This window comes from Vombatus ursinus, unplaced genomic scaffold (assembly GCF_900497805.2).
Source record: "Vombatus ursinus unplaced genomic scaffold, bare-nosed wombat genome assembly UNPS02014822.1, whole genome shotgun sequence".
Taxonomy (NCBI): Eukaryota; Metazoa; Chordata; class Mammalia; order Diprotodontia; family Vombatidae; genus Vombatus; species Vombatus ursinus.
The window spans coordinates 1043706-1070780 of record NW_020954600.1 but is presented as its reverse complement, the minus strand read 5'-3'; the positions used below and the strand labels follow the sequence as shown (position 1 = coordinate 1070780).

General features: G+C 42.1%; 1 protein-coding gene across 1 annotated transcript in view; it reads left to right on the top strand.

Annotated features, from left to right (window-relative positions):
• CUNH11orf49 (chromosome unknown C11orf49 homolog) overlaps positions 1-27075 on the top strand; it is a 178787-nt gene that overhangs the window by 25693 nt on the left and 126019 nt on the right. Inside the window, 1 exon segment of the mRNA XM_027837751.1 lies at positions 16193-16295. Within this exon segment, the coding sequence (XP_027693552.1) occupies positions 16193-16295 (103 nt within the window).

Below are 27075 nucleotides of genomic sequence, written 5' to 3'. Positions count from 1 at the left end.
AGCCAAAATAGTCCAATGGGGGAATTATATCCCTTAGCACTTTCATTAATAAAAGAAAGTGCAGATCAACAAATTTGACATGCAACTAAAAAAAAAAAGACAATCAACAAATTCAAAGCCACCAATAAAATACTAAAATAGAAATCCTGAAAATCAAAGAAGAGATTGACAAAATTGAAAGCAAAACAGTCATTGAATTAGTAAATAAAACTAGGAGCTTTTTAAAAAATGAAATAAGCCATTAATTAACTTAATTTTTTAAAAAAGAAGAAAATAAAATCACCAATATTAGAAATATCAAAAGTGAATTCACAGCCAATGAAGAAACAAACAAATTATTAGGAATTATTTCACCTGATTATATGCCAATAAAGCTGATAATCTAAATGAAATGGATGAATGTTTACAAAAATAAGGAAAAAAATAGGTAGGATTTAGGAGTTAATCTGCATGAAGATAATTGAGCCCATTACAGTTGATAAGATCACCAGAAGAGTTTGAGTCTTGGTGGGTGTCCACTTAGGCTTTGTTGGTGAGAGAAAGAGGAAGATCCAGTAAAGGAGACTAAGAAGGAACAGTCAAATAGGTAGGAGGAGGGAGGGAGAGAGAAAGAGAGAAAGAGAGAGAGAGAGAGAGAGAAAGAGAGAGAGACAGAGAGAAAGAGAGAGAGAGACAGAGAGAGAGAGAGAAAGAGGAAGATCCAGTTACTGAGAAGGAACAGTCAAATAGGTAGGAGGAGGGAGGGAGAGAGAGAGAGACAGAGAGAGAGAGAAAGAGAGAGAGAGACAGAGAGAGAGAGAAAGAGAGACAGAGAGAGAGAGAGAAACAGAGAGAGAGAGAGAGAGAGGTGTCATTGAAGTCAAAGTAGGAGAGACTAGAAGATGGGTCAATAATATGAACAGCTGCTGGGGAGGTTAGGTAGGGTGAGGACTGAGAAAAAGCCCTTGTATTTATCACTTAAGAGATTGTGTGAAAGGGAAGAGTTGAGACCTCTGTGGGAGTGGGGATGATCCGCACACATTATCAGGCAAGGTTGGCCTCTTTGTGGGTTTGACTGAACTGACTTTGCCCCGTTTTTTCCTTATTCTTTGTTACAAGACAGTGATTTTCATCTCAGGCAATGGTCTAAGGGGTTTGCGCTAAAAATTCTTTAGTGGTACCTTAAGCATTCAATAATTGGCCAATTATATTACAAATATATTTTTCCTCTGTGACAACAGGCACGTGGGTATTTGAAGCAATGTAGGTTTGCTTTCATAGCCGTTTGAAACCTTCATGGTCATTGCACACCGTTTTGGTGTTTATGTAGTGATTACATCAAACTCCTGTCGCTTTTAAGTACGATGTGTTTTTGCAGTTTCTCAGCCATCATCAAATTGTTTTTCTAAACTGCCACAAGGGTTTGGCATTAGAGCCGGACTGATTCTCCAGGGATGGTCAGATACACGTGCATACCCGTACTTGTGTTTTGTACTTGGAGCCAGAGTGGTCTCTCATTCCCCTCATCAGCTGTGTAAGTGAATATCATGTAATTCCTTTTTTTTGGGCCGGGGGTGAGGCAATTGGTGTTAAGTGACTTGCCCAGTGTCACACAGCTAGTAAGTGTCAAGTGTCTGGGGTAGTATTTGAACTCAGATCCTCCTGACTCCAAGGCCAGAGCTCTATCCACTGTGCCACCTAGCTGCCCCTTGTGTAAGTGAATAAATGAGATGTTAGCAGGGTAAACATCAGACTGCTTGATAACTATTGTCACTCACCATGTGTCTTGACACCACTTTGGGCCATTACAGATGTCCTGCAGGAATAAACCTCATCTGGCCTCTCATTGAGTATTAAGACTGTTTTCCAATTTAAACTTGTCCTCTGCTTATTTATGTTATTATTCTGTCTGATGAATTTTCAAATAAATTGGTTGGCAACACTGTCTTTCAACAGAATTTCTTTGATAGAAGATCCCGTGTGCCATTGGCAGAAGAAAAGTTAATTTGAAGATAATTTTTTTCCTTATGAAGATTAGTTTATATATAACCATTGCTAAAAACAAAGCAATTTATGAAATTGAACTTTAAGTGTATTTATCATGTAATACAGGGGCAGCTAGGTGGCACAGTGGATAGAGTTCCAGTCTTGGAGTCAGGAAGACCCATGTTCCTGAGTTCAAATCTGGCCACTACCTGTCTGACCCTGGGCAAGGCATTTCACCCTGTTTGCCTCAGTTTCCTCAGCTATAAAATGAGCTGGAGAAGGAAATGGCAAACTACTCCAGTATCTTTGCCAGGAAAACCCCAAATGGGGTCATGAAGAGTCGGATATGACTGAAACAATTGAACAACAACAATCATTTAATACAACATTTTGTCATTAGCTAGTAGAAAAACAATATTTACACTGGAACTAGCTATTCATTTTGGTTGATTAATCTGGTGGCTAAAAATAAAAAATAAATTTCCATCTTTTAGCAAGACAGCTTATGACATTCACTTGCCATTTTCCAACATATCTTTGTGTAAGCAAGCATTTTCACTTTATTCTTGTTTTAAGTCAAAATACAGGCATAAACTTAATCCAGAACCACATTTAAGACTGTGTATGTTTGGAGTTGAGTCAAATGCAGTAAACCTTTGTTCAAATAAAAAGGTGCAACATCAAAATTAAGTTACGTATGATTATTATATTATTTTAAGAATCTTTCAAGTTATAATTTATTTAATGAAATATTTATATTCAACAGAATTTATAAATTAAAGAATTTTTATGAAGTTTTGCAGATAATAGTAAGCATATGAGATCTTGCTGGATTCCTTCTCTCACTTCTAATACGATGTCCCTCATAAAATACTAATAATTATTTTATAATTAGAATTTTAATTTAATATTTAGCTTTCATAATTATAGATAGAATATAATTTTATGTTTTCTAATTATATAATGTAAATTTAATTTGGAACTCTTTTGGGCAAAAGTTATCATTGCAATTATAACCACTTAATAAAACTAAAAGAATATTATGAGCAGTATGTTAAATTACAATTTTTTCCTTGTCAGAGGGGAGGAGAATAAGTATTTATTGAGCACTTACTATGTGCCAGGCACTATGCTCAGCACTGTACAGATATTATTTCAGTTGAACAACCCTGGAAAGTAGATGCTATTATCATCCCCATTTTACAGTTGAGAAAACTGAGGCAGACAGCAGTTAAATGACTTGTCCAGGATCACACAGCTAGTAAATGCCTGAGGTCAGATTTGAATTCAGATCTTCCTGACTCCAGGTCCAGCACTATCCACTCTGCCACCTAGCTGACTCCTAACCCTAAAGGGGTATGTAGAACAACAACAAAAAAAATTGGAAACAGCTGTTACTAGGGAAGACTGCCTTCATAGGAGAAGTGGGAAGGATATATTCGGAAACAAAGGTGATATAAAAACAAAGATATCTGTAAACAATTTTAAAAAGAGAGATTATTGTTAACCTTGGAGAGAGTAGTTTGAGTTGAAAGACAAGCTCAGAAGCCAGGCTGCAGAGGACTGTTGAGAAATGGAGGTAACATTAACTAATGACCCTTTTTAGGAATTTGACTGTGGATTGAATATAACATTATAGATTGAGAAGATGACTGAGTCAAATGAAATTGTTTTTAGAATGAAGGAGGCTTCAGAATACTTGGCAGTGGTGGGTAAGAAGCCAGCAGATAAGGAAAAATTGAGGCTGGAAGGAAGAGGGGATAATTAAGGAGGGAAGCTTCTAGTGGAGATGAGTCAAGGTAGGATGGAGAGCAAGACGTAGAGATTGACCCTGGCAAAGAAACAGTCACCATCTTGCGGCAGCACCTGGAGCAAAGGGGACAATGAGGAATGATAGGACTTGGAAGTACAGCATAGGGGGAAGGGCATGTGAGATGAATGCTTCTCAATAGAGGATCAAAGTCTTCTGCCAAGATGGTGGGGAGAGGAGGTGGTGTAAGAAGATTGAGGAGAAGGGGCAGCTAGGTGGCGCAGTGGATAGAGCACCAGCCCTGGAGTCAGGAGGACCTGAGTTCAAATCCAACCTCAGATACTTGACACTTAATAGCTGTGTGACTCTGTGTGATCAAGTCACTTTATCCCAATTACCACACTAAAAAAAAGAAAAAAAAAAAGGAAGAAGTTTGAGGAAAGGACAAAGTTTGTCAGTCTGTCAGTGACAAAGAAAAGGATTTCCCTGGAGCAGTCAAGTCTGGTTGAGATAAGATAAGTTTCCAGGTCAGCAGGCTTGTGTGACTTTCTCCTGAAGTATTCAGCAGCAGGTAAATAGGAACCGAGAAGGTAGATGATGAAGATAATCCAGCCCTGGGATTGGGCACGACTTGACTGGGGGTAGGACAAGGGGACGATGAATTCAAGGGTAATTCTGGTTGAATTGTCAGCTGTTCTGTCGAGACTTTGAAGAGAGGGAAGGAGAGATAGACTAGAAAAACAAGGGGGGAAGAGGGGTTGGCAGTCATTGTGAAGAAGGTTTGGAAGTCCAGGACGGGTCCCCAAGGTACCAATGTACTAGGATAGTCCCCTACCTACTCATCTAAGTCTCTACTAATTTAACAAGGGGGATTTATGAAATGTGATCAAATGGGCTTCAGAGGCAGACAGGAAGATGGAAGGGTAGACGGTTGTAGGCTGTAGAATTTCAGAGTTCTGGGGAATGGAAGTGAATGTTTTTATAGGCGATGATCAGATCAAGTGTATTACCATCAATGTGTGTGTGACCAAGATGGAGACTGAGGGAATTTAGGAGGCTGATGAAGTGGGCAATATCAGAGGGCATGTTGAAATACCCAAGAATAAGCGCAGAGTTGGTGTGGTGAGATGGACTGAACCAAGTACTTGATGTTTTAAAAAAGGAGAGAGTGACCTGGAGACCTGGAGATAACTACAAGAAATTGAACCCCAGGATAAAGGTGTATGTTTTAAATCTCAAAGGAAGATATGATAGCACCCAAGGATGAGTTTATAAATGGGGGGGAGGGTGACCAGGGATGTAGTGTTTCCTGGGGAAAGCCCTGTTTCCATCCATATAAGAAGACAGAAAATGAAATGAAGAGACCTAAAATAAAGGGGAATTTTTAAACAGTAGAATGGAGGTTTCAGGGGATAGGGTGGAATAGGAGGGCAAAGGAAGATATGGGGTGAAAAGGAGTAGGGGCTGAGGAGGATAGGAATAAGAATATGAAGAGAGGGAGGAGGGGAGATTCCTAGATGTTTACTTTGAATTACAGAGATGATGGAGCAAATTATACATTTCACAGGTAAGGAAAATGTTAGAGTTGGAGGCATGGCCAAAAATATCCCATTTGGCTTTTGGTGTCCAAGAACCCATAAGCAAATGTCCCTCCTCACTTCCCCACTATCTGGGTGCACTGAGGCTCAGCATGTGATGATTTCAGCCCCTGTTGGAGAATCCCTCTATTCCTGCTTCCTTCTCTGACCCAAGTACCTAAAAACCGAGGCCCAAGATAGATGAAAACCCTATTTGATAACATTTTGTAAATCCTCATTCTTAAATTAGTAGAGGCTTAAATTAGTAGGTAGGAGGCTATACTAATATATTGGTTCCTTGGGGACCTACCCTGGACTTCCAAGGCCTTACTGGAGCTGTTTGGGTGTCACCATGGTAATAGCTACATCTGCTCCTCCGGCCTGTGGGCCAAGTATTAGGCAATGCTAATATGAATGTTGTTGTGTTAACTTTCATCCACATCAAGGACTTTGTAAAGCACTAATTCATTCTCAAACATACCTGCTGTGTTATGTACTTACGACCTGTGTGATCTTGGGCAAATCAGCTTCTCTGGATTTCAGTTTCCTCATCTTTAAAGTGAGGAGATTGGAGTAGATGATCTCCAAGGCCCTTTCAAGTCTAAATCCTATGATCCTTTGATCCCACTTCTGAGTATTATTAGTTTTTATCATCCTCATGATCATACAGGCATAACCATGACATAAAGAGATTAAGTGATCGGTGTGAGGTGAATCGACAAAACTACAAAGTTTCCAACCCGTGGTCCCCGTTAAGTTGCTAGGCTGTATCTGAGGGTGTGTCCCTGGGCATGGCCGCATGAGAAATATGCTGGGAGAGTCTGACCAGGTTTACTGACATGCCTTCTAGGTGTCCAGCCTAGTTGCTCAAGGCCTAGATGCTGTTCCCAGACCAGAGGTCAGCTCTCCCAAGCCGGGACCGCTCTGGGGCTCAATGTGCACTTCCCCATTGGTGCCAATTAGAACATTTAACCCTTGCTGGCTAGTGGAGTTAGAGTGAAGGCAGAGCAGGAAAAGACACTATCTCTGACAGTTACTGCCTTTTTAAGAGGGCAACTAAGTTGCCCAGATACCTTCTCCCTTAGGGGATGCAGGTGTGCAGTTATTTTTCTTTAATCATTCACATAAATTAAAACCTATTCCTTTGCATTAAAAAAAAAATACAGCTCCACCCTACATGTTTTATTGCCAGGCAATGGCTTTGAACGTCTGCTTCATTGAAGGGTGATAAACGAGAGGATTTTCCAGGTTAGGGTGGTGCTCTTAACCACAGCGAGAACATGAGGCTGATAAGGGGTACAGGTGGAAAAAACCACTGGAGAACAATATGAGAGCTCCAGCAGTGACCTTGGCTTCCTTACTGCCCGCAGCTGGAGCCCCAAGAAGGCGAAGATTGAGCGGCATGGGGCTCTGCTTCCACTGTGTATCCCAGGAGTGGGTGGGGTGCACATGGGTCTTTACAAAAGACTTTGAAATGTGGGGACAAGTTGTAACTTCACATATCCTCACAGGCAGGTGCCTATGCCTTTATATGTACAGGGTAGGCCAGTACTCTTCAGTCCCAGAATTAGCTTTGTCCCTCCCTGACTTTGGAGTTTGCTTTTAGGCAAATAGCTGAATCCATGCAAGGTAATACAAGGCATCCCCAAAGTCTCAGTACAGCTCTCCGCTGTTAAACCTTAAATCGACTTAAGATCACAGGATACTCAATCTAGAGCGGGCAGGCAGGGCCCTCTGAGCCTAACTTTCTCATTGTACAGACGAGGACACCAGGGTGTCCCAAGGAGGTGAAGTGGGGAACCAAGTCATCCTAGAAGGGATGGGGCCAGGACTCAAGCCCTAGGCTCTTTCCATCCCATCACATTGCCTCTTCTCATCCAGGATGATTTTTACAGCTCTAAAAGCATTTCCCAGAGTGGTCTTTCACACTGAACTACACTGGATGAAAGGATAATAAGGTCTCATCTCAATGACATCTCTCAAATACCCCCTTCTCCCCACCCACACCCCGCCCATCACCACTCTGTTGCAGGCTCTTGTCACGGAATGCCTGCTCTGTTGCAAGAGATGCTGGTGGGTCTGCCTGCCTCAAGTCTCTCGCTGCTCCAATCCACCCTCCATTCAACTGCCAAAGTCATTTCCCTAAAATGTAGGTCTGACCACATCATTCCCCTACTCAATAAATTCCAGTGGCTTCCTATTGCCTCCAGGAACAAGTACAAAAACCTTTGGTATTCAAAGTCCTTGATAACCTAGCCACCTCCTACCTTTCCAGTCTTCTTATACTTCACTCTCTGTCACATACACTGGGATCCAGTGACACTGGCCTCCTGGCTGTTCCTTGAACTAACTACTTCATCTCATAGCCCCAGGCATTTTCTGTGACTGTCCCCCATGGCTGGAATGCTCTCCCTCCTTATCTCTGCCTTCTGCCTTCCCTGACTTCCTTTCAGTCCCAATTTAAATCCCACCTTCCACAGGAAGTCTTTCCCAAACCCTCCTAATCCTGCTGCCTTCTCTCTTAATTATTTCCTCTTTTTCCTGTATATAACTTATTTGTACATATTTGTTTGCTTGTTATCTTCCCCATTAGATTGTAAACCCCTTGAGGGCAGAGACTGGCTTAACCTGTTTTTGTATCCCCAGCACTTAGTACAGTGCTGGACACATAGTAGGTGCTTAATAGATATTTATTAACTGCCTGACTAGAAGGAATTTCAGGTGATATCTAGTCCAACACCTTCATTTTACAGATGAGGAAACTGAGAACCTACAGTCACACAAATAGTAAATGGCAGAAACAGGATTTAAACATTGGTCCTATGACTCAAGAACAAGTACTATGTCTCGGCTACCACATAGCCTCCTTTCTACTGTACCATTGGCTTCTGACTTCAATGAAAAGGTCAGCAACAGTGACCAAGTCTCAGTGGCCCAAAGCAGGCCACAAAGTTTTGGAGCCTATAGGGACTATTTTCTTATCGATGACTTTCTTGAGGCATAGGCCCAATAATGGAGTCTCTGGTTCAGAGGATATGGATATTTTAGTCACTTTATTTGCCTAATTCCAAATTGCTTTCCAAAATGGTGGTGCATTTCACAAATCCACCAAGAATGTATCAGTGTGCCTATCTTTTCACACCCTCTCCAACACTGACTATTGACATTTTTTGTCATTTGTCAACTTCAGGGTTGTTTTGATTTGTGTTATTTCTGTTCTTACTGCTTTGGAGCATTTTTTCATATGGTCATGAATACTTTGCAGTTCTTCCTTTGAGAATAGTTTATTTACGTCCTTTGACCATTCATCTAGTGGGGAATGGTTATGAATCATATATATTATTCATTGTTTATATATCTTGGATACCAAATATTTATCAGAGAAATTTGATACAACATTCCCCCCCCCACTCTACCATTTCTCTTCTTATCTTAGATGCATTAATGTTGTCTGAACAAAAGCTTTTCTGTTTCAAGTAATCAAAGTTGTTTATCTTATCTTTTGTAATTGCCTCTATCTCTTGCTTGGTTAAGAATACATTTCCTCCTGATAGCTGTGAGAGGTATAAGATTTGTTTCTCTTCTAATTTTTTAATAGTATGATCTATAATATTAAAGTCACAGACCCATTTAGAATGTATTATGTATGGACTGTGGTATAAGATGTTGGTCTAAGCTTAATTTCTGCCAGATTACTTTCTCAGACTAGTTTTCCCAGCAGTTTTTAATCAAATGAATGTTTTTTTCCCTAGGTAATTTATGTTTTCCACTTTATCAACCACTGAATTAATGAGTTTTATTGTGTCTGAATTTCCTCTGTCTTATCTGTACCATTGATCTACTTCTCTAATCTTTGATTCTTTTTCCATTTTATTGACTAGTTTAATCCATTTATATTTAAAGTTATAAGAGTTAGGTTTATATTTTCTTCTGTCTCTAAAATAGTTTTTTAAAGTTATGATTTTTTTCCCTCTTCTGCTATAGATACAGTGTTTTATTCTTTCAGTTACTTTAACCTTTTTTTTTTTTTAAAGGTGGCCCTGTTTCTGCTGGTTCTCTTCCCCTTACCCCAATCTCCTCTTCTTATTTATCACCTGTTTCACTTTAAAGCTCTCCTGATTTTATCTGGTTATATATTTCTTCCCCCTCCTTTTTCCTCTTAGTTAATCAAGTAGATTTCCCCTTCCTCTCCTCCTCTTCAGCTAGTCCTGTTCATTAGTTTTTAAAATTTCGTTTCTTGGCATTCCTTTCCAAAATGGATTTTTCTCTGTTTGTTATCCCTCTTTTCCTTCTGTTTACTCTAGACCCTCATTCCCGACCCTTACAGTTACTAGGCTCCCTCTTTTCTTTATATTCTTCATGCAATCAAAGTTCCCAAGGGATCCATTATAGCCTCTTCCTTCTAGGTGCTTTCTGCCACTGTCTTGTAGGGCTTACCTCATGGATTCCCCTTTCCATTGGGCCTCATTCCCAGAACAATGCCAATTATTGCAGGTGTCAGAGAAGATACTGCCCCATGGTAGGGACCCTTCCCCACCACTATCTACACCTTCTATATTTGATCTATGATCTATATATGATCTATATGATCTATCCCTTCTCTTGTTGACCTTATTTTTTCTACTCTTGCCTGGAAACTTTTCCCTGTATCCATGCTCTCCCACTTCTCCAGATGCCAGTTGCACCCAGGAGTTCTACCTCCTCTCCCCGCAGGACGGGTAGACTTTTCAGGCACCAAATCCCCACGGGTTCATCTGTGTAAGGTCTTCATCTCCTTTCAGCCATAGGAGCATTCATTAGTGGAACCTCCTCCCCGCTCCAGAGTAAGTCCTCTTTTATCCACCTGTTTTTCAATCTTTCCCCCTTCTTCTTTACCCACTACTCTGAAGGCTCTTCTCTTTCTGAGACCACAGAGGTCACCTTCCCCTCATTGCTAGTCCTAGATTTGACCCTGGTACATCACACACGTTTGTCTATTCCCCTGCTCCTCTCCCACCCTTTCATGTGCCCTTTCATGTTGTTATGTAACACCACAAAAGAAGCATTGATTCACCCATAGGCTTCTGTCGCCAGGTTCTGTCCGTAATGCCCCCTGTCCGCCTCTTCACCATTATCCCCACTTGACTTCTACCTTCACCCCTGTCTCTTTGTGTACGTTTAGAAAGAAGTTTCTTAATAGTCTTTCTGTGGTCGCTCTGCTGCTTTTGCTGTCCTTGCTTGCTTCATTTATTCACTCCTGCATGTCTGTTGTTTGGGGTGTTTGAGAAGCAAATAATTTCTTCCATTCTAGTTTTCTTTCTAAAAATGTTTTAAATTCTTCTTTATTATTGTATGTCCAACTCAGATTTGCAGGATGGGGCACCCTGAACTACATCCTGAGCCCCATTGCTCTCCAGAACACAGTATTCCATTCCATCCTTTTTCTAGTGGTTATGGAGCAGTCTTGAGTTATTTGAATGTTCTCTCCTTTATATTTGAAGGTCTTTCTCCTGATGGCTTATAGAGTTTGTTGTTCCTGAATTGAAGTGTTAAATTTAAACACTATGTGTCTTGAAGTTTATAGCCTTGGGTTTTGTTTTTTTCCGGAGGAAATCTTAATTCTTTCAAGTGGAATTTCATTATTTGTATTCAGAAGTTCTGGGCAGTTCCTTTATATTATTTCCTTCATTGCAGTGTCAAGTTTTATTTATTTCTTTATTTCTTTATTTATTCATTCATTCATTCAGTCCTGTCATGTTCTTCTGGGAGACCTATGATCCTTAGGTTGTCTTTGCACATCCTGTCTTTGAGATGAGTATGTTTTGCTTGTGTAGTGAGCATATTTTTTTCGGGGGAGTAGGCAATGGGGTTAAGTTGTCACACAACTAGTAAGTGTTATGTGTCTGAAGCTGGATTTGAACTCAGGTCCTCTTGAATTCAGGGTCAGTGCTCCACTGTGCCACCTAACTGCCCCATGTAGTGAGCATATTTTTAAAAAATGTTACTGCTTTTTGTTTCTCTTCTAGATTGTTCTTAACTCCTGTGTTTTTATGGTCCCAGTCCATTGTTCTCTCCTTTGTTTCTGATGAATTTGCTATTGAAGATTCAAGTTTTTCTATTCTGTTCATTATTTTTTGGTGCATAGGACATAGATTCTACTCTCATAATTCCCATTTCTCTTTTAAATCACTCAGGAACAGCATGTTGTAGTTCCATGTTCTCCTCAAATTCCACAGGGTCTTTTGTCTCATTAAGTGTTGGATCATTTTCTTTTGTTTTTCAGTATTTATTCAAAGATGCCTGAACTCATTTACCAGATCTAGAGGCCCTATTTCCTTATGTTGTTTTTGTTTTTCCCATTGATTTATCTATTTATGTTCAAGGTCTTTGAGTTTTCTTCTTCCTGAAATCTTTGGTTCTTTTAGTCTTTTTTCCTCCTGATTTTCCTTATCATTCACTTCCTGACTCCCTCTCTTTCTGATTGTGGCTCCCTTAGGGGCTGGATCTCAAAGTGTCTCAGCCTCCTCTATCACTGAGCAGTTAATTCACAGCTTAGGACCTAGCCTGAACTGACTTTTGGGTGGCCAGAACTGGCCCCAGCTAGGTGTTATGCTCTTTCCATAGGCTTGGTATAGAGTGCTGCACAGCCCCCTCACATGGATGGTGTCCCATCCTGGTGACTTGTCCCACTCCCTCTATTCCTCAGTTCTCTGGCCCTGCACCTGCAGATCTGAGCTTTGCAGCACTGATGCTTCTGGGTTGCAGCCCCAGATAGATAGACTTTTGCTCCTGAAGGGCTGTGGCCAAACTGGCTGTCATCCAAGCAAACCTCCACAGCCTGCAGCTAGAATCTCTGTGGCACTGAAAAAAGAGGAGGGTAGTACCAAGGTATAGGCGTGGGTTTTTATGTAAGCCTGTGTTATATCATTGGGTTTGCTAGTACAGCCTGCTATGGGTAGCATGGGAGGCGGGAGTTGGGGGCTGAGTGAATTCTGGGTCAGTAAGCCTCAGTTTATGGGTTTTCCCCCTTCTTTTCGATTCTAGTTGTCCTACCAGGGGTGGGATACCAGTGACCATGTGACCTCAAGGCCACAGGTTCCCCACCCCTGTACCTAGACCAGGGAGACAGTGAAGTCACTTTATCTTTGTGTATAATTTCTGTTTTGGAAAGATGTGAGAGGTTGTGGGGATCAGAATAACTGTCTAGTCCACCATATTGTTGCTCACATGACCCAGAAGTCTCTACTTACTTATTAAAAAAAAAAACTTCTGCTGTTAATCAAGATTACATGTTTATAAGTTAAACAAAAAGAGAGGCATCATGGTGTAATGAGTGGAGAGCTGGCTTTGGAGTTTGAAACACCTGGGTTCAAGGTCTACCTTTGATACATAAGCAGAAGACACTTAGTCTAGACCTACTTCTACAACTGAAAGTTAAAAACAAAAAAAAAGTCATACCAACCCTCTGTGAATAAAAAGCAGAAAATTTCAGATACTTTCAGGGAGCAGTCCTTTGGTAAGTTCCAAATACACCTTCAATCAGCTTATCTAAAAGTACAAAGTATTGACCATTGGAAAACCAATTGGCATTTCTGTTTGTCTATGCAATTAAAGCATATCATTAATTGAAGATTCCAAGTAAAAGATGACTGTAGTGTCAAATTATTTTGCTATTTTTTTCTTCCCATTTTAGTATCTATTTTTGCTTTAGTGATTGCTATCTTGCAAACCACTAATGTCATGTATTACTTCAAAGAATAAAGAATTGCACAGGAAAAGCAGTGTCAAGATATTATCAAAGAAATGTAGGTGGGCCAGTCATGTAGTAAGAGTGAAGGATAATTGGTGAATAGACATTGTGCTCCATTGGTACTAATGCAATGTCAAGAGCTCCACAAGATCCCTCAGCATGTTGGGTGGGCCTGTTTGTGGCATATTTCTAGGAGAACATGGATAAGAATCACATGGGATGAGAAGGCAATAATGGATTGCCCTCTCTACTGTTGGATGGCTGACTCCTCTGTTTAAGATCACAAATCCAAGGGAGTAGTGGCTCAAAGCTTCATTCTCAATTTGGATAATCTTTAAAAGACTTCCAAAGCATAAAAACACATTGTTGGTTAAAATATATAAACACGAAATCTGATTTGTTGAAATCCCTTTTTTTGTGTTTGTGAAAGTTGATTGTTAACTTGGGAAAACCCTTGTGGAGAACAAGTCACAAAAAGTAAACATTATTCATCTGGACTTTGGCCAGTTACCAACTTGTGAAATCCCTAGTCAATAACATCACTTACAGACTTATTTATAGTTCTGATAGCTAAATTCATTTATTTTACAGACTTTCAGTAGAATGTTTTTATTCCTAGTCAACCTGTAACCTATGTTCCTAGTCAACCTAGTCACCTGTAAATGAATAGAATTTATTAAATGAATAAGAATTTATGAAGTGTATGTTATGTGTGGATATCAGGTGATACCCCTATGTTTTCTTGAGTGAGGAGACTGTGACCAAAGGGCAAATGAGAATTTTGGTTAATTGTTTGAGACTGGTAGCATGCACATCATTTTAGTATGTGGCTTTTTATTCTTACTACTCCAGAAAGAAGTGCTTTTCCCATTTTATAAGTTGAAAAACTGAGACACTGAGTGAAGATAGGTTGGTATAATGGAAAGGTTCCTTGTAGATCTTGGACTCAGGAGTCTTGAATTTTAATCCCTGTTCCCCACTTACTATATCTGTGACCCTGGACAAGATTCTTCATCTGTGAGATGGGTGTCAATAATGCTTGTATTCCCTACCTGAGAGAGTTGTGGTAAGGAAAACACTTTGTAAACCATAAGGTGCCATTGAAATTGAGAAAAAAAAAAGCAAAAATAAGGCATAACACCTCCTCTGAGCTGCTTCCCCAACTTGTCACTCTCCGGTTTCCTAAGAGGTGACCACTGCCTCAAGGTTTCAGAGGTTCTCCATTGGTCCTTATTCATAAGACCTCCAAGTTCACAAGTGCTGTTGTCAGCCAAAAAGATAAAATTAGCTCAGCTAAGATAACAGAGTAGGAAAGATAGCTACAAAACATTCCACCAATGTGAATGTATACAGAGTTCACTGGTAGTAAGGCACTTACGTAAGGAATACACATGACCAAGGCAATTCATACCTCTTGCACTGTAGGGCTATGATGCCCTTTCTCTTCTAAGGGTATCCTCACCCTGCTGTCTCCCCTGGGTATAGCATTTATGCTGGGCAGCTTGCTCAGCTGGGCAGCTTGGGCCTGTTACTCTCTGAAGCTTGACTCCTAAGTCCTCATTTGCTCTTAAGTCCATAGATGAATCTTTTCTCTGCTGCCAGGGGTTCTCCTGACTGCAGCCTCTACTGACTGGCTCTCTTGCTACAGAGTGTGATTTCTTCTATCATTTGGGTAGTTCTACTGCAACACATGTGAGATGATTGGCCAGTTGGGGAATAGGAGAGAGAAATCTGCTCTACTTCACTACCCTCTGGTTGTGGAGAGAGAAAAGCAAGGAGCGATCCCCTCTTGAGAGCTGAGTTCTTCCTCCAAGGTGACTCTCTTCTCTCTATCCAGGAGTCACACTCCACAAAGCTCTCCTGGCCTCAACTGACCCCAGAACTAGCAAGCTAGCTTTTAAAAGCCAACTTGACATGGCTAGTCTTCTGCCCCTCTAATTCCATTAAAGAGAACTTTATACTTCATAAAGAGGTGACAGTGGAGTTCAGACTGTGTCTTTGTAGCTCATACCTGGTTTATCTCAGTTACCTGCTCCTTCTGTGATTTCATTAGCTGGCTTGGGGACGAAATCAGTTAATCAGGGCAGTCTTGACAAATTCTCTTCCTCTCCCCACACTTACACAAACTACAAAGGAATTATAGGATCATGGATTACAGGTAAAAAAAGAACCAAGTCACCTCCTCATTTTACAGGTGGTGAAACTGAGGCCAAAGGAGGTCAAATCACTTGGCTAAGGTCACACAGGTAATAAGTGGTCAAGCCGTATTCATATCTAATCCCTTTGATGCCACTTCTAACATCCTTTCTTCTTCATCCCTCTGTATGGTGCCATTGTAATTGTTGACAGTAGAAATGGTCAGTCCTCAACTCTCAAACCTATGTATAACCTTTACTTTCTCAGTCACAATCGATGTGGAAAGTATGGTTTTTCTTCAGTTGAATTACATTAAAGATTTAATGGTATTGTGATTTACCAAGATCAGTGACACATACATGTACAACCAGTTCAGATGCTTTTTTCCCTCCCCGGACATGTGTTTTAAGTGGTGTAACTTCCTGGTGTGGAAACTCTCCCCACCAATTCACATCTGAGACAGTTGCCTAGGGCACTTAGATGTTCAGTAATTTATCTATGGTCGTACAGACAGGATTTAAACAGGAACTTTCTGATTCCAACGCCTGCATCCCTCAGATGCTTTTTACGACCAGTAAATGCTTCTGGTGATTAGAAAAAAGCCTTTATTTTTCTTTTTTCTGCACCATCCTGAAACATCTACTTTCTAGGCATGGAATCAGTTGTAGGAGTAACTCCCTGGAGTGAATTATTCTGACAGGCAAAAGAATAGAGGTGTGGGGGTTGAGGGAATTTGGGGCTTTGAGAACAACTCTCAGGCCTTTCTGCTATACTACAACACAGCTCCAGTTTCCCGTCTCAGCCTGTCTTTAAAACCCAAAGAGAAGAAAAAGAGGGTGATACTTCTAGACAGTTCCCTTCCTTGTTCCACTTTGTGGTGCAGGGAGTGCACTGTGGTTCTACCGTATATTGGGTAGCGGACTCATTCTGTGACCTCTGTGCACATAGAGGAGCCCTTGGGACTGGCTCCTTCTTTTGTGCAGGACTTTGTCTGTGCTTTAATCTCTTTCTCTCCCTCTTCTTTTTGGTTTGCAGCTCAGCGACATGTGCTCACGTACATGGAGGATGCAGTGAGCCAGCTGCTGGAGAACAGAGAGGATATTACTCAATACGGCATTGCCAGGTTCTTCACTGAATAGTAAGTACAGTGATGCTTTGCCAGTGAGGCGGGACCACACCAGAGGAGGCACTTGGATGCAGCCAGGGTACAAGAAGAATAGAGAGGGACGCATTCTGATTGTGGAGTGTCTGTGAATGCTCAGTTTTAGGAGGTTAGCCAAGGGCTGCTGGACTATGGTTCTTGTGACTGTGCCTTTGGGCCGTCATTCCATGAGCGATGCCTGCCATGGGCCCTTAGTTGTACTAGATACACACCTGATTAGCTGCTTCTTCTCATTCTTAGCTTTTCTTTTGACCGTGTTATACGAGATGCTTCATTTCCTTCAGCCAGTGTTCATCTTAGTGTTGTTTTGCATGTGACCTTCTTGCATGTAACTATTTTCATTGAGGCCCCTTTGCTCCGTCATTTTGTTGGCTGCTGAATAACTTTTGAAACCAATCAATCAACACACCTCTTTTAAGGCCTTCTAAGTGCCGGGTGCTGTGCAAAGCACTGGGGATATAAAGAGAGGCAAAAAACATGGTCCCTGCCCTCGAGGAGTTCCCAAGCTAATGGGGAAGACAGTGTGTGAACAGCTATGAAAATACAAGACTCGTGTTAGGGGGGAAGGGCTAACAGAAGGAGGGAGTTGAGCTGAAGACTTCATGATGAGGGGGCAGGGCATTTCAGGTATGAGGGACAACCCTAGAAAGGACCTGGAGATGGCAGTTGGAGTTGTGTGGGAGGAGTAATGTGTAATACACAGGGCTTTGCAAAGACGATCTCATTTGGTCCTCACAACCACCCTGGGAGGTAGATACTCTTGTTATTCCCATTTTACAGATGAAGAAACTGAGGCAAACAGGTTACGTGACTTGTTCAGGATCACATAGCTAATAAGTATCTGAAGTCATATTTGAACTCGGGTCTTTCTGATTCCACTGTGTATCCACTATGTCATCTCACCACCTCGGAAAGCAAGTGGGCCAGTATTGCTGGTTTTGTAGAGGGAAGCCTAGGAAGACAGAAATATAGAAAAGGGCTGGAATATGAAGGGCTTTAAATGCCAAACAGACAAATTTAGACTTGATCCTGGAGGTAATAGGAGACTCCTGGGGTTTGCTGAGAATCATTTTGGCAGCTGGACAGAGGATGGACCAGCATCTGGGGAGGCCTCGACTGATGACTGATGAAAGCCTTCTCCAGCGTGGCAGCTGTGTGTGTGCAAAGACAGTGTGAAGCTAGAAAGAAGCAGTAAGATTTGGCTCTGTGGGCTTTGTGTGAAAGAGGGGTTAAGAATGACTTGTTGGATGGTTTGTGAGCCGGGACGTCTGGGTGGGTGGTGGCACCCTCTACACTAAAAGGGAAATTGGGAGAAGTGAGCATGTTTAAGGAGAGTGATAATGAGCTCTCTTTTGAACGTATGAGTTTGAGAGTTCAAGATGTCCACGAGGCACTTGGAGAGCCTAGCCTGGAGCTCAAGGGGAAAGCTGAGGCTGGATACCAAGGTCTGGGAATCAACTCCATAGAGATGTTCATTGAGACCACCAGAGCTGATGAGATTACTAAACGAGATAGTACAGAGGAAGAAGAGAAGGGGGCCCACAGTGGAAGATGCCATGGTTAGTGAGCTCAGCTCAGGTGAAGATGCAGCAAGACAGGTAGGAAAGAATAAGGGTATCCAGAGGAGAGAGGTCAAGAAGGGCAAGGCTTGAGAAAAGGCTGCTGGGCTTGGCAGACACCACTGGGGACTTCGGAGAGAGTAGTTTCAGTTAACTGATGAGGTCAGAAGCAAGATTGCCGAGGGATTAGAATCTAGTGAGAGGAAAAGGGGGAGCACCAAATGCAGAAGGCTTTCTCGAGGTGATTAACAGGGAAGGGACTGAGAACTCTAGGGAGATCACTACTAAGGATGGTGGGATCAAGTGAAGACACGCATGTATCTGTGGCCAGCAGAGAAGGAGCCAGGAACCAGGGAGGTGGAAGATCAGCAAGAGAGTTGGGATGTTGGAGGAGGCATTCTGCTGGAGAACACAGCAAGGGATGGGAGGAAAGGTATGTGTAGAGGGCTTTGCTGTAGCAAGGAGCATTCCCTCCCATTCAAGGCTTGTCATGCCTTGTGAAATATACTTGGGAGTATACGAGTCCAAATGATTACTACGTTTCCTTTGAGAAATGTGGGTCACATCAGTGCTCTGTAATGGAGCAAATATTCAAACCCAGATTTTTTCACTCCAAATTCAGTGCTCTTGTCCTGTAATGGCAGTAATGTCTTTAAAACATTTGGAGTTCTAAGAACAGTGGATGTTAAACAATAGAAAGCATGATTATTATTATCATTATTATTGTTGCTGCTGCTGAAATAAATTATGGGTGTAACTGCTATGTTGCTGATATGTTTTGATATAACTTTGCCCTCACATCTTTAAACAGTCATTTGGTTTCTATTTTCCACTTTCCTGTTTTCTGGTTTATAGGGAGCTTTTGGAGGAAACAGAGCTGCCTCTTAGATACCAGCATCTGACACTGGTTTTGAACTTCAGTGTGAGTTCCATTTTCACAGACCTTCTTCCTTGAAAATAGATTTTCTTCTGAAGCTGCTCAGCGTCTCTTTGGAGAGCAGCCAGCTGACTTAATGGTCTACAGTTGGGTTGTTCTTAGGGGGTTCCTGATTCTCCCTGGATCTTAGGCAAAGCTGCTGGTCTTGTAAATAAAATCAGAATCCATAGTGGGGTGGAATTCCATGTTCCTGGGAGGAGTGGGATTTCTGGGAACACAGCCAAGTCTTTCTCTCATTTCTCTAAAGGAGGATAAGGTGGAGAAAAGTGTCTTGCCTGTTCTCTTGGTGTGGTCTGAAGCAAACAGGCCAGGGAAATGGAAAACTGACAAGCTGGGTTTCTAGGTTCATAGGCCCTTTAGCATATTTCACGTTTGGCGTTGAATCGGCTCTCTCCAGTAGGAGTTTCTCCATGAAGTGCTGCTTTTCGACTCTCTTCATCCCTCTCTTCCCCAAACTCTGTCCCCTTCTCCAGTAGTCTTTACCAATGGGTTCTCCTTTGCTTTGTAATAGGAATCCTAATCATTGGCTTGATCTCGTTTCCGTTCCGTGGGGTTCTCTTCTCCCCATTCTGCCATACAAGAAGCATTTCATGCGACTGTGTAGAAGCCGACAGCTAAATCTGAGGCAGAATTAGCCCACGTGAATGAGCTTCTGTAATACGGGTCATAACATTCATAGGATAATCACCAATAATAATTACTTCTGATGATTCCATTGATACTAGCATGGTCTTTGGGGTCATTGGGCTTTGGGTGTGGGAAGGGACTAAAGAACCTCCTTTGTGCTAATTATAAAAAAAAATCCACATCATAGATTTAGAGGTGGCAAGGACCTTAAAGAATACTTAGTCCTCCTTCCTCATTTTACAGATGTGGAAACTGAGATCCAGTTAAGGTCGCACAGGCGGTAACAGGGCTGGGACTGCAGAGCTCGGGTCTCCTAGTTACAGATCAGTGTTCCTTCCACTACGTCTTGTTGCATTTGTCATGTAAACTGTTTCTGGGTCCGTGAAATTAAAAATTGCGCAATGTAGCGGAGAGAGTGCATGCCCTACACCTCCTCAGAGCTAGGAAACGCAATTTGCCTGGGGGCTGATTAAGGCCCAGAGTGGGAAGAAGCTGGCATCAAAGCTCCGAAAACCTGTTTTTGAACAAGACTTAAGACTTCAGTGTATAAAGTTCATGGGATCATATGATTGATAGTTGAAAGATACATTAGAGAGCATTCAATTCAACCCCCTCATTGTTGAGACCAAGAGATGATCGTGTGATCCTCCTAATGCATCACCTTATTCTCGGTGACATAGATAATAAGAATTGGAGGTGGACTTTGAACCTGGGCCCTCTCCCTGGGTGTCAGGCTATGTAAGGTTGGCTTGAGTTGTAGATGCTGCTACTTAATTTTACTTTGGTTCTTACTTGCTGTGTCATCTACTTAAGTGTTCTTCCTGGAAATCATTTATATTGAGTATTGTGGAAGGAGTGCTGTACTACATGTAGGGAAGGCCTTGTGATATGGTGGGGAGGGATGCTGGGCTTAGAGGCAGGAGACCCCCGGCTTCTTCTCTAGAGCTGTAAGCAGAACCATTGGTGCTAGGCAAGCATCATTCACTGTGCCTTGCAGAAACTGGCGTGAAATGGGCCCTCAGGCAGGAGGAAAAGAGGATTCTGGATTGTTGGGGGAGGGGCAGGGGGAAGGGCTAGAGACAGAGACCTTGAGATACTCGGTGTCCAAGGCTTCCTAGTTTAACTTATTGTCCCCCTTTTGAGTCTAACCCTAAGGAATGTAGTTAGTTTTAAATGTACATCTTATTGATGCAATTTATCTTTGTATCTTAGTCACTTCTGGAAAAAATCTCCTTCTTTAGCATATTTGGTTGAAAAAGAAGTTGTTTTTAGGAGGTCCTCAAATGTTCCCTAATTTTTCCCATCAAAATGAATGGAGGTAGGGTTTTCCTTATGTGGACTTTTGTCTGCAGTTTTCACAGAATGGATTTTGTTATTCTAGAAAGGCCTGGGAGTATTATCCTCATTTCCTAGATGAGGACGTTAAGGTTTAGGAAAGTTGTGACGTGGCCCTGGTCACACAGGTAGTAAAGAAGCGCTGGCGTTCTGGGAGGTTCTGGATCTTTTCTCCACATAAGCGGCCCTCATCATGAAGAGATGCAGACAAGTGAGAACACCCAGGTCAGTGACGGCCTCTGACAGTGCACGCACAGTTCTGCCTTATCCAACCTCTGGGACCTTCAGCCTTGGTTAACTCATCATTCCTTCAGCCTTAGCCCAATTCCTGGCACACAGCAAGTGCCTAATAAGTGCTTGTTGACTGACTGACTGACTGACTGACTAACCAGGTGCTAAGACCTGTTTTTTCTTTGCTGCGGAATGACTCTGACTACAAGTGCTGCTGACACTCTCTAACCCAGTGACCCAGCTTTAATTACTGCCCTCTTCATTCTGAGTTGGAAGGGACCCTAAAGCTCGCTGAGTCTGACTCCTCATTTCACAGATGTGGAAGAGAGAGGAAGTGGTTTTCCTGGGGTTACCCAGCTGGTCAGTGTGTACAAGGGACTGGAACCCAGGTTTTCCCAACTCCAAAGTCCAACATTCACTGTTCTAGGTCATGTTGCCTCATGTCTTTGTGTCATCTTTTTACCTCTCTGAATTTTTTCTTCATTTGCCAAAGCAGGGATCATAATCATAATTGTGTGACCTTCCGCACCAAGCGGTGGTAAGAGAAACATTGAGTAACCCTTGCAGCACTTTTATCAGTGTAAGCCACAATTAGGACGTGGGTCACCAGTCCCTAGCCCCCGATTTGGGGGTCTCTCACATGCATTGTGCACAGTAGCACCTCACCTTCTCAGAGACCTGGCACTGAGCCACACAGCCTCTTGAGGTGCCCTCCAGGTCAGAAGTCTGCAGTTCTCTGTTGGAGCTACATCGTAGAGGCCTGGGAGCTCACGCATTGCCAGGACTATGGGCAACAATTGGTTCTTTTGGTTGTGGGATGGGAGCTGGCTCGAAACTACAGGACGTGGCCCTGAATACGTCAACAGCACACTTTTAGCTCCTGCTTCAAGCATCTAGCAGGGGCAGTATCACCTTGCAACAGTGATGGAGATCACCTCTGAGACAGTTGTGGAAGAGAGTCTGGTGATTCTGTGCCCTAGATCAGCCTGATTCCTCCACTGAGCCGTCACTCTCCTGGTTTGGGTGTTTTCAAACAAGTCCATGACTGTTGCTACAAATCTGGATAAGCTGTAAAACATGAGTAACTGAGCTGGGATATGTATATGTCTGCAAAGCCATGTGATCTTTAGATCATATTTCCCTGGACACTCTTGAAAGAGGGATCTGAAATCCCAGGGGATTTTCTTTTATGCTGTGTGCAGTCTCTAACTTTGAATGTTTCCTCACAACCTGTGGAAGGAAGGAGGAAGGCTTAGAGGTGCCACTCTGAATGCACAGCTAGTGCCTGGGAAATGCAGAGAGCAGAAGAGGGCCTGGACCTCCTGCCCCAAGAGAGGAAGTTAGAGTATCTGTAAGGGAGAATCAGTAGCAGATTGGGACCAGCTTCTTGGGGAAATGATAAAATGGAGGATGGTCTAGGTGAAAGAAGATCAAGGTTCATGTCCTGTCTCCCAGCATTTACTCTGTGTGTGACCAGGGCTGTCACAACTTCTCTAAACCTTAGTGTCCTAGGACATCTAAGAAATGAGGATAATATTCCCAGGCCTTTTTAGAATGACAAAATCCATTTTGTGAAAATGACAAGCAAAAATCCACATAAAGAAAACTCTGCCTCGATTCATTTTAATGGAGAAAATTAGGGAACACTTATGGACCTCCTAAAAATAACTTCTTTTTCACCCAAATATGCCTAAATTAATAAACACAAATAATTGCTTAGTTAACAGCATTTACCAAAAAGAAAAAAAGATGGGTGTGTCATTGTTGGGGTGAGGCTTGAGTCATTCTGCTAAGGGTGACTTTTGAAGTTCCCCAGTGACCAAGGTAAACATGGAATGAATAATAGAGCACACAGACAGAAGCGTCCTGTCACTTCCTGGTGTCAGAAGGGCCAGTCAGCAGCACAACTGCAGCAGAAGTACTGGCTCATCTGTATTCTGCCTGTGTTTACTCTGCTACTCTGCAGGTGTGCACACATATACATGGGTGTGCATGCATGTGTGCATGTAGTTGTATATATGTGTGTGCATACTTGTGTGTGCATGTAGTGGGTACGTGTGTGTATGTGTGCTTCATGCTTGATCCACGGGGAATTTGTTCATCATGGGAAACAATAGTGTAGAATGAAGAATAAACATAAATTACTGTTCTCATCATCACCTAGAAGAATTTGACTTGGATGTTTCATCCCTTTGAATTGTTGTTCTTTCAGGGCCATGGAAGATGATTCATGGATTGAGAAACTGGCAGGGTCCTTTCTGATGACATTGGTATGAGAGTCCTCTGAGCCAGGGGCTTGCTGGGCTCTTGTTTGTACTGGGATAGAAGTCATAAGATAGCATAAGGAAACAGAATCTGAACATCATGGTGGTTTCTTTTTGCTTCTTCTGTCCCTGTGGCTTGGAGTTCTGGAAGAGAGATGGGAATGGTCAGGGATGACTGGGACCACATGGAGAGGCAATGCTACCTTAAAGGTGAGGTGCCATGAGAACAAAGCAACTAGAAACCAATAACACTTGGAGAGGGTCCAAGCCTGCGGCAGATACAACTGCTGAAACCCATGAGGAGAAAAAATCCAGAGTTGCCCAGATCATCTACTCTTATGAATCTTATGCAGCTGATGAGCTGGGGGAACTGACTTCCTTTGTAGTCTGTGAGTCTGAGATAGGGAATGAAAGCCTTCTGTCTCCCAGGTTTTTCCTCTTTTAGGCTGTGATTATTATCCTTTTCCAAAAGCCTCACTTACATTCAGTCAGGATTCCCCTAAGATGCACCCAAAGATCTGAGAAGGAAATATGAGGAGACTAAGAGATGGCTGGAGGTAAAAGTCTCCATATAGGAATATTTGATTTAGTTTCCTTTTCACTTTATTTGGTTCACAATAAACTATGTGGTCACAGCATATTGAGTTTCTGAATCTATGAATCTAATGGGAAATGAATTGAGAGAGTAGGAAACTATTATGAGGTAGGGGCTCTGAGCTGAATGCATATAGCAAATTTCATATTTTAAAATGTTGCCGGTATTCCGTTTCAATCCGATGATTAATTTCTGACCTGGCTAGCAAAGGGTTAATCAGAGCTGAATAAGCTTAGTGGTAGGGATCATCCTGGGTGTTTTGGGGCTATGGTCCCTCTTGTGGCCACAGGGATACTGCAGTCTCTTAGGAAAGGGCTACCTTGTTCCTATTTCAGAGACCTGGGCTGGTGGTTCAAAAAAACATCAGCTAGTGGTCGATCAGATATTGCACTCCCTTGATGGATAATTAATCCAGTGACATACCACCTTTTTGTAGGTTTAAGGAAGGCAGCATTGAGCAGGTTCTCATATGAGGGTGAATACGTCAACAGAACACTTTTAGCTCCTGCTTCAAGCATCTAGCAGGGGCAGTATCACCTTGCAACAGTGATGAAGATCACCTCTGAGACAGGTGTGGAAGAGAGTCTGGTGATTCCGTGCCCTAGATCGGCCTGATTCCTCCACTGAGCTGTCACTCTCCTGGTTTGGGTGTTTTCACCTCTATCAAAGCAAAACACCATCAAGCCAGCGTCCATAGAGCAATGGATGGGTGTGCTTGTGCTTTGTGGTGTTGTGGTCGATGTGCTTTGTAAGCTGTAAGATGATGTATCAGTGTGGGCTTATGTATATCTTTGAGACATAGGTAATTTTTAAAAAGAGAGAAAGTAGGAAATCTGAGAATTCCTATCAGGACTGAAAACTATTCTCCATAAGCCATATAACAGTGACAGTTCATCATGAACCTTAACTACCAACAAACATTGTGGGAAGGAGATAATAGCCATGGCCTTGGCTAGCGGGCCCAGAAGAGCTCTTTCTTATGGGATAATTACTTGTTCTTGTTCTGTTTTTACATCGGTGGTAACAACCAGACAACACTTTTTTTTGTTTGTTTTTTTGTTTTGTTTTTTTTAGGCAATTGGGATTAAGTGACTTGCCCAGGGTCACACAGCTAGTAAGTGTCAAGTGTTTGGTCTGAGACCAGATTTGAACTCAGGTCCTCCTGACTTCAGGGCCGGTGCACTATCCACCGCGCCACCTAACTGCCCGCGGGCAACCTTTTATTTGAGAGGTAATATACAGAAGACAGAAAAAGACACAGTTCTTACCTGGTTGGCTTGCTGTCTGCATAAGATTGATAAGATGTAAGATACTTGAAGAAGGGCTGAATTTCTTGTTCTGATCAATTATCATTTAGATCTGGTACAGTATTGTTGACTTATTAATCATTTCTGATCTATCTTCATCACTTATTCTGGGGAAATTTAGAATAGCTTGTGTTCCCCCTTTTCGGTATATCCCTAGCACATAGCACAGTGCCTGGCACATAGTTGGTAACTAAATAAATCCTTGTTGACTGAATAACTGACTTTAAATAATTGTGGATTTTAAAAAATCATCTTCTTGCACAGCCTGTATCCTTCCTGGGAAGACAGCTGTGACATAGTGGAAAGATGCTTAGATTTGAGTCAGATAGGCATCTAGAATAAAGTGCTGAACTTGGAGTCAGGACCTGACTTCAAATCCAGCCTCCAACACTTACTAGCTATAGAACCCTGGGCAAGTCACTTAACCTCTGTTTGCCTCAATTACTTCATCTGGGGACAATAATAGTACCTACCTCACAGGGTTGTTGTGAGAATCAAGTAAGATAATATATGTCAAGCATTTTATAAATCTTAAAGCACTTTATAAATCTGTTATTATTATTATAATGTAGAACTGACTTCAAGTCCTGGTTCTGATATTTAAAAGCTATGTGACCTTGGGCAAATGACTTAATCTCTCTAAGCCTCACTTTCCTCATCTGTAAAGTGGAGGTAATAATGTTTACGCTCTCTACTTTGCAGAGTTGTAGGGATCAAATTAAATAAGTCATGTAAAGTGGTTTGTAAATCATAGTATACCATGTATATAAATGTCAGTAATTACTCCTGGGATCAGGAGAGAGATATGCTGACAGAACGGGAACTAAATCTGGATCCATCTTACTCCACAGATGACATGGGTGACCAAATGGCCATGATGATGATAATGAGAACCCCCATTTTGTGTTTTGGTGCATTTCACTTTCCTTCCTTCCTGGTTACTGTACCGTGGTCGTTTGAGATGTAATATACAGAAGACGAAGACACATTCCCTCCCTGGTTCCGATCTGTTCGAGTCTACACTGCCATCCACTCTGGACTCCCTTTTCCTATCACTGCTCAAGCCTTGGCTCGTTCTTATCATCTCTCTTCATGGCTCTTTGTGGGCTTCTGAATGGAACTGGATGAGGTCAGGCAATCTTGTCTGCTGGATCTAGTACAAATTTGTGTAACCTAATTTCAACTAGACCCTTACTTCAACAAGGCAATCCTTTTACTCTTCCTTAATTGATTTTCTATTTCATTCCCCATAATAACTGTTGTAAACCTTCTCTTTTCTCCTAAAGCTTCGCACACATCCACCTTCCTCAACCCTCTCTATTTAGTTCTGTACCCCATACTTCACTGAGAAAATAGAGACTATTTGCCATGAGCTCTTTCTTTTCACCTTCTCTCTATCCCAGAGCCCCATGATATCATTCCTCATTCTTTCTTCCAGTATCTGATAAGATGCTTACCCTTCTCCTTGCTAAAGATAAATCTCCTATCTGTGCCCTTGATTTCCATCCCTTCACACCTTCTCTGGCAGCCTACCCTCTTAATCATCCCTACTCCCTAATCTTCAACCTGTCCCTCTTTACTAGTTAATTTACTATCTGCCCTTTATCCTTAAAAAACATCCCCTCGGGGGCAGCTAGGTGGCACAGTGGATAGAGCACCGGCCCTGGATTCAGGAGGACCTGAGTTCAAATGCGGCCTCAGACACATAACACTTACTAGCTGTGTGACCTTGAGCAAGTTACTTAACCCCATTACCTAGCCAAAAAAAGAAAAGAAAAGAAAAGAAAAAAAACATCCCCTCAAGCTGTTGTCCCATATCTTTGCTTCTATTTCTCTGCCTAACTCATAGGGGAAAAAAAGTGTCTATACTTACTTCTACTTCTACTTTCTTTGCTCTCATT